The sequence below is a fragment of the Nerophis ophidion genome, linkage group LG27, assembly GCF_033978795.1.
Source record: "Nerophis ophidion isolate RoL-2023_Sa linkage group LG27, RoL_Noph_v1.0, whole genome shotgun sequence".
In the NCBI taxonomy this organism is placed as follows: domain Eukaryota; kingdom Metazoa; phylum Chordata; class Actinopteri; order Syngnathiformes; family Syngnathidae; genus Nerophis; species Nerophis ophidion.
Window position 1 is genome coordinate 17,822,572 of NC_084637.1, and position 8,982 is coordinate 17,831,553.

Consider the following 8,982-nt stretch of genomic DNA (forward strand, 5'->3'; position numbering starts at 1 on the left):
TTCCAAGAGCGAGCTTATGTAGCCGAGGACTGGACCGCCAAGTGCCCTGATTTCGGCTGCTGCCCAGCTCACATTGCACCCGACCCCTATGGCCCCTGCTATGGGTTGTGAGCCCATTGGAGAGGGGACCCACGTTGTCTCTTCAGGCCTGGCCACCAGGTGCTCGCTATCGTGCCAAACCTCCGGGCCTGGCTCCAGAGGGGGTCCTCGATTTTTGTTTTTCACAGAGGTCTTCGAGCTGCTCTTTGTCTGATCCCTCACCTAGGACCTGTTTGTCTTGGGAGACCCTACCAGGGGCATGGAAGCCCCCGGACAACATAGCTGCCAACATCATTGGGATAAGCTAAATTCCTCTACCACCATAAGGTGGCAGCTCAGGGAGGATTAATAATAATAAGCACTAATATATATATATATATATATATATATATATATATATATATATATATATATATATATATATATATATATATGTGTGTGTGTTTTGAAAATTTTTATTTTTAAACATTACAAATCAAAACAATATTGTCAATATTATGATCACTCAATATAGAAAATGAAATAACAGTTTTATAAAATTATATTTTTTAAACTTTATTACAGTCTTGTTGTGAGGCCACGGGAGGAAAAGATTGTGTATTTTTCAAAAAGTCTTCCTCCTACTCCCTTGCCTGGAGGACCACACACACACACACACAGACACACGCGCACACACACGCGCGCACACACACACACACACACACACACACACGCACACACACACTTGGAAGATTAGCATAACGCGTCGAAAGGGGAGTTGACAGAGCAAACCGTTTTTGTGTGTGTGTGTGTCACAGGACTACAAGACCAGGAGGACGTGTGAAAAGAGAATCCTTTTTCTTCTTGAGGGACACAAAGAGGACGCGTGAAGGTAAATACTCTCTTTTTGGGGCTTTAAAATTAATATTTGACTATTTTTATTATTTCATAGACAAAAAAAATATTTTGGAGGATTTATCATGCATTTATATTCATCATGATTGTATTAATTTTATTGATTTTATTACTACAGATTTACTGTATAAATATTATTTATTTGTACACGATGTGCAAACATTCAAACTACTGTATAAATATGTATTGTACACTATGTGCTAACATAAGAATTACTGTATAAATAGTTATCAATCGACAAAAAGGCCACCAAAAAACATTGTTTGCGTGCAGAACTATTTATTTTATTTTATATCTCGCAAAAAAAAAATATTAATTAGGATTATCTAGCACATGGTGTACAATAAATAATATTTATACAGTAATTGTTATGTTAGCACATTGTGTACAATTCATATTAATACAGTAATTTGAATGTTTGCACATAGTGTACAAATAAATATTTTTACAGTCATTCTGTATTAATAAAATATTTACTGAACCTAAAATACATTATTTTCATGTTTAATACAATTTTAATGACAAACATAATTGTATAATAAATCATGATAAATGAAAATGGATGATACATGCTCCAAAACAAATGTTTTTGTCTATGAATAAATACAAATAGTCCATATTTCCTTTCATATGTCAGATGTAACATTAATAAAATATTTACTGGACAAAAAACACATGTTGTGATGCTGCAATAGTCAACCTATTGTGTTGACTTATTGTGTTGCTCGTGCAAATTTGTGTTGGATCCTCTGGTAAAAAGCTGCAGAACAAGTTGGAGCCACCGTTACACACACCTTGTTTGTGGAAGGCGTGTGTGTGCCAGGTGTGTGGGTCAGTAATACCTACTGTCTGTCTGTGTGTGTGTGTGTGGGGGGGGGGGGGGGGGGGGGGGGGGATGGGGTGGGGGGGTCAGTAGCCCAGGTGAAAACACGTGTGTGTGTGTGTGTGTGTGTCAGTAGGCCATGTAAAAAGAGCACGTGTTTGTGATGAAGCGATTGTTGCTGCAGCAGTTGTGTTATTGCAAGAGTTAATATTTGACTTTTTTTTTCAAACTGAAATATTTCCTTCAGTCAACAACATTCAGATAATAAACTGATCCAACTATCAATATACATGAACCACCCTTTTATTTCACTTCAAAGGGTATTGTTATTATTATTAGAATGGTTATTATTATTATTAGTAGTAGAAGTAGTATTAATATTACGATCATGATAATTGTTATTATTATTAGTATCATTATTATGATGATGATTATAATTATAATTATTATTAATACTATTAGTATTATTATGATTATTATGATGATGATGATAACACACATTAGTAGTAGGATTATTATGATCATTATTCTGATGATTATTATTAGTAATATTATGATTATTATTAGCAGTAGTTTTATTATGATAATGATTTTAATTCTTAGTACTATTAGTATTATGATAATAAACATGATTGTTATTATTATTGTAATTATTATTATTATAATGATTCTTATTATTATTATGACTACTATGAATATTTTTACTAGTATAAATATTATGACCGTTGTCCATCCATTCCCCCTTTTTCTACCACTTGTCCCTTTCTGGGTTGCTCAGTTGTGATTATGAAGATATATAACAAAAGTATGACTCAAATATGCTTATGCTAATGAACTACCAACTATGCTAACATTCATTTGTTCAGTCAAATTCTTGTTTGATTTCACACATTTTGTGTTTGACTTTTGTCCACACTCGTTTGCACAAACTGAAAATATTTAGTTTAGTTTTTTGTTTTTTTTAGCTAAAGTGAAGTTAATTTTTTCTTATAGGAAAAATCATTTTGGATGTAAAAATAATAGTATTGGATTATATGAATTATATAAATAACGCAATGGGCATTTTTTTGGTCTATTTTTTGTCCGAAATGCTCATTTTGCGACAATAAATAAATATATATATATACACATATATACATATATATATATATATATATATATATATATATATATACACACACACACACGCACACAAACACACGTCTATGCACACATATATATGCACACAATTGTGTGTGTGTGTATAAATATACACATGTATATAAATGCACATATATATACATACACACATATAAATATCTATGTATGCACACAAATACAGTATTTACACACACACACACACACACACACATCTTGAAAGTGAAAACCACCAAAACGGCCACCGGCTATATCAGGCTGGTCTTGAAGGTGAAAACTACCAAAATTTGCGTCGCATATATTGTGCTGGTGTAGAATGTGAAAACTACCAAAATGGCCACCAGATATATCAGGCTGGTCTTGAATGGGAAAACTACCAAAATGGCCGCCGCGTATATCGGGCTGGTCTTGACGATGAAAACGACCAAAATGACCGTATATCGCATATAAGAGGTAGAAATGGATGGATGGATGGGCTGGTCTTGAAGATGAAAACTACCAAAATGGCCGCCAGATATATCTGGCTGGTCTTGAAGGTGAAAACGACCAAAATGACCGTATATCGCATATATCGGGCCGGTCTTGAAGGTGAAAGCTACCAAAATGGCCGCCAGATATATCGGGCTGGTCTTGAATGTGAAAACTACCAAAATGGCCACAGCATACTTTGATTTGTCAGTCTGTGGTTAAAAAGTTTGGGCCTCCTGGTGTAGATGGTCTGTTCGATGCCTCACATGTTGACAACATCCACGAGGCAGACGACTCGGCCGTGCGGTGAAAGGACAAAGGACAGGAAGTCTTAAATTGTAACACCAAAATAAAAGTCCTACCTTTGATGTTTTCCCAGGATCGACTGCGATTCAGAGAAGGATGGAGGTGTGGCACACGCAGACAGGGGGGAGCCAGCTGGAATGTCCCATCTGCTACAATGCCTACGATAACGTGTTCAAGACCCCCAAGCTGCTGTCCTGCGCGCACACCTTCTGCCTGGAGTGTCTCTCCCGCCTCTTGGCCATCTCGCCGGCTGACAACCAGGCGACGGCGCCGGCACCTGACGGCGCCAACGTCTTTTGCCCTCTGTGCCGCCAAAGCACGGCCTTTCCCGAGGGTGGGCCCCCGTTGCTGCCCACCGACCAGGACACGCTGAACCAGCTGCCCCGCCACCAACAGCGCGAAGAGCCCGTGTGGCTGGACGGCGACAAGCTGTGCTACAAAAGCTGCGGGCCCACATCCGACAGCGTGGTGCCCTCCGCCTTGTGCATCTGCATCGACATCGGCGCCACCGCCAAGGCGGGGGTCAGCCCCCCCGTCCGGAGCTTGTCGCGGCGAACGGGGCCGCTGGGCCGGCTGTCGGACTGGAGGAAGATGGCGCTGTTTGTGGCGCTAATGGTGCTGCTGGTGCTGGTGGTGATTTGGCCGCTGCAGTGCGCTTTCAGCACGGGAAACCTGAGGTGCTCCGACGCGATGGCGCCAAACCGCACCATGGCCGCGCCCACAACGCTCGCTGCTTTCAGCCTGCTCACCAGACCACTAGCCGCCACTTAGTAACCATGGAAACCACCTCCTGGATCGGACTTACTATGGCAAAGACTAAGTACAGCTCCCTCTGCTGGAAGGACACCTGAACTTGCACTAAATATTGTGATTTATTTTCTATTAAAAAGTCTCAAACCTGAGCGGTGAACCTTTTTATCTTTCCAGAAAGTACTTTTTGGAAAAAGATTAAAAACAAGATAAAAAGTTAAAAAATAAATTATATTTTTTTAAATATTAAAAGAAAAGTTCTTAGTTATTAAAAATATATTAAAAGAATGTATATTTTATGGAGAGAGCCTCTTTGGTCACGTCATACAATATACACATAAAACACTTTTTTCATCTATTTAGTCATATATATTTAAAAATATTTCATCATTCATTTCCTTAAAGGAATGAATATTAAATTATCTTAAAAATAAATAAACTTCTTCAGCTCACAAACACAAATCAAGTCAACAAATAAAAAGTATGAGAAAATGAAGTATATTGTTTTGTCTGCCTGATTCAATAGTAGTACTATTTGTAAATAGTTTCCTACAATAAAATAAAACATTCATTTTGATGTATATAAACACACACACACACACACACACACACACACACACACACACACACACACACACACACACACACACACACACACACACACACACATACATATATATATATATATATATACAAATGTATGCATATGTGTATCCATCCATCCATTATCTACCGCTTATTCCCTTTTGGGGCCGTGGAGGGTGCTGGCTCCTATCTCAGCTACAATCGCGCGGAAGATGTTGTACACCCTGGACAAGTCGCCATATATATATATATGCATACCTATATACTTTATATATTATCCTTGTAATGTTTTTGAAGATTATCTTAACATAAAAACTAATTAAAAATGTTTTTATAGATGTATATACATATATACACATACATACATACATACATACATATATACACACATAAATAAATACATATATACATATATATATTCATACACATCCATATATACACACATACATATATACACACATACATAAATACATATATACATACATTCATACATATACATAGATACACACATATAGATACACATATACACACATAAATACATATACACGTTCGTAAAACAGATGTATTGTTACAGCTAGTCTTGTGTTCCAAAAAACTTCGAAAAAATAAAAATGAAAATAGCCGAGTAGACCTGAGGAGGAGGTTTATGACTCACTAAATTTCTCAATAAGCACTCGCGGAGATATTTCTAGATTCAAAATGAGTGTAATTTAGCTTCACAAAAAAAATTATTCTCCGTGGTTGACTTTCTATATAATCAAATAACTTATTTAGTGATAGACAAACTGTTTCACTCCTTCAACATGATAAGACAGACAAAGGGAGCGCCTAGTTGTCCTGTCTTCTTAATTATAGGAGGAGGAAGTGGCCAACAAAGAGGAGCGTGAGCAGCTGAACACAATCAGTCAATCATAATCCATCTAAAACATTCTATAATTAATCAACATCATCATTGGCATTATTGGATTAGATTGTCAAAAAAATTAATAAATTAATAATATAAATGGGCTCCAACATGTATATACACACACGTTTTTGAAGATTTTCTCAATATTAAATTTTTTTTACAATTGTGTTTATACACATACATGGATATATTCGCACATGTATACATATATATACGTATATGCATACATATATATATATATATATATATATATATATATATATATATATATATATATATATATATCCATCTATCCATTTTCTACCGCTTATTCCCTTTTGGGGTCGCTGGCGCCTATCTCAGCTACAAGTGGGCGGAAGGCGGGGTACACCCTGGACAAGTCGCCACCTCATCGCAGGGCCAACACAGATAGACGGACAACATTCACACTCACATTCACACACTAGGGCCAATTTAGTGTTGCCAATCAATCAATCCCCAGGTGCATGTCTTTGGAAGTGGGAGGAAGCCAGAGTACCCGGAGGGAACCCACGCATTCACAGGGAGAACATGCAAACTCCACACAGAAAGATCCCGAGCCTGGATTTGAACCCAGGACTGCAGGACCTTCGTGTGTGTGTATATATGTATATATGTGTATATATATATATATATATATATATATATATATATATATATATATATATATATATATATATATATATATATATATATATATATATATATATATATATATATATATATATATATATATATATATATATATATATATATATATATATATATATATATATTCTTTGTAATGTGTTTGAATATTTGAAACAATTTAAGAATTATATGTATATATATATATATATATATATATATATATATATATATATATATATATGTATATACACAATATATATTTTTTTAAATCCTTAAAAACATAGAGGACATAAGTCAGGACATATAATAAATACATAAACATACACTTTCAGCTGGTTAAATCATTACATTAGTCAGGACAAATAGTAAATATATAACAAACTTACCCTTTCATTTTGTTAAACGTTACATTATCTGTTTAAAATAAATTAAATCATCATAAAAAATAAATTATTCCTGACTTCAACTAACGCTCACAAACAAACTACAGCTCGCTCTGGTGGAAGGGTGGGAAAATCCAGGAAACTTTTCCTTTCAACTTTTCCTTCAAATGAACTTTTAACAGAAAAAAACATAAAAATGTTGAGATTTTTTTTCCCTTTTCTTACAACAAAGTCAATGTTTTACTGTTTTATTTAATATATAAAAAGACTTGACCTACCATATTTATTATACATTACACAGCAACAATATCAATCTTGTTTTATCTTTCCTTTCTAGAACCTTTAGTCTTTTAAATGATCCTGGGCAAACAATTATTTTATTTGTCATTTTTTTCTTCCACTTTTATACCAAATAGATTTTTACAGTCGAAATATTGTTCGATGAATAAAAAGGAGTGAGAAAAATAATGATATGGTTTTGGCTGCTAACAATAATGCCATTTCAATTTTAAATGTCCTGCAATTAAAAGAAACACGTTTTGATATCAGATAGATGTTTTTTTAAATGCTCGTTTAGAACAAATATACAAAACAATAAAAAAAAAAACACAAAAATATATATATTTTAAAGATATATATCAAGTCAACTAAGAAATGTTATATATATATATATATATATATATATATATATATATATATATATATATATATATATATATATAATGTCTTACAGTTAAAAAAAAAATACAACAATGAATTATTTAAAAAATGAATAGAAAATGTATTATTTTTTCATAAGGAATTATAATGAAACAATGGAAAATAAACATGTAGTTAATTGAAGATGATAATACATTAATTTTGAAAAATGATTATAGAATACAGACTTCAGAGACACCTCGTAGTGAGGCATTTTAATTTAAAGTATTACAATCTTTTCTGAACCTGAATGAGGCGTGTTTCTTCTCTGGAAATTTAGTCACCCTGACAGGAAGTAGTTGCACTGACTTCCTGTATGGGCAAAACAAATAAAATGACTGATAAGAAGCCGTCATAAAAAGAAAAGACCTTCCTGATAGACGACAGATCCGATAAATGACAGTAAAAGGTGGTCAAGCTAATAAACAACTTCCTCTTCGTACACGGCAGGTATAAACCAGGGCAGGAAGTGAGTAGCAGTCGTCATGGCAACAGCAGATGCTTGTAAAAAGTTTAGTTAAGTTAGAAAAGTTTGGGATAGGCTCCAGCACCCAGATTATTATCATTTTGTGATATAATATTTTTGTAATACAAATATTTTATTGTCAAAATCATGGCAATAAAACATATGTTTTGCAATCTAATATACACTTCTGAAAAAAATATGATTTAATACTTAACATTTGGTTTTATAATCCTACAACTTCATTTACATAAAAGTACTACTTATGTCATCATCATTTGATATTTGGCATATTTAATATATTTCTTTTAGGTATGAGCACTTTACTCATACGAAACTAGGACTCTGAAACGTCTCATGAACTTCCTAAGGGTGCACGATTAAAAACCATTCACATTCAAATGGAGATTTTTATTTATACTGATTCTAAAGAGATTCATAATTTTCAAAAATTGATAAAAAAAAACAACAACATATATGTTTGTATAAATATATTTATATGTGTATTTACTAGGGGTGGGCAAATTAATGCGTTAATTACGAATTAACTCATCAATCTATTAACGCCGACAATTATTTTATCGCACATTTGCGTATGTTGTTTACATGCTTTTATTTTGTTAACGCCTTTTCTTAACAAGATGGCGTCGCCCGGATGGGTTTCGGCGTCGAGGGGCTCTTGGTAAAGATGGAACATTTGGCAAAATTACTGGACAATTCTGCAAATTTCATGACTGGCTTACAGCGTGGTCACTCCGGGATCACTTACGACCGCCAGACAATTCTGAATGTGGATAGATCGGGCCGTTTTGGACTGAATGACACTTGCTTGCTAGACCGGCTAGCTAGCACGGGAATACTTTGCCGGCTACATCCAGCG

The 8,982-nt window shown here is 34.6% G+C and overlaps 1 protein-coding gene across 1 annotated transcript; it reads left to right on the forward strand.

The window, feature by feature from the left end:
* The first annotated feature begins 818 nt into the window (after nucleotides 1–818).
* On the forward strand, nucleotides 819–4,569 carry LOC133544011 (RING finger protein 223). Its single transcript, XM_061888986.1, has 2 exons — nucleotides 819–910; nucleotides 3,741–4,569. Exon 2 carries the CDS (start codon nucleotides 3,764–3,766, stop codon nucleotides 4,436–4,438), a length of 675 nt encoding a protein of 224 aa, XP_061744970.1. The 5' UTR covers nucleotides 819–910; nucleotides 3,741–3,763; the 3' UTR covers nucleotides 4,439–4,569.
* The last annotated feature ends 4,413 nt before the right edge of the window (nucleotides 4,570–8,982 follow it).

What these genes read in the sequence shown, in the direction of transcription:
- LOC133544011 (XM_061888986.1), top strand. Translation starts at nt 3,764, where the DNA reads ATGGAGGTGTGGCACACGCAGACAGGGGGGAGCCAGCTGGAATGTCCC.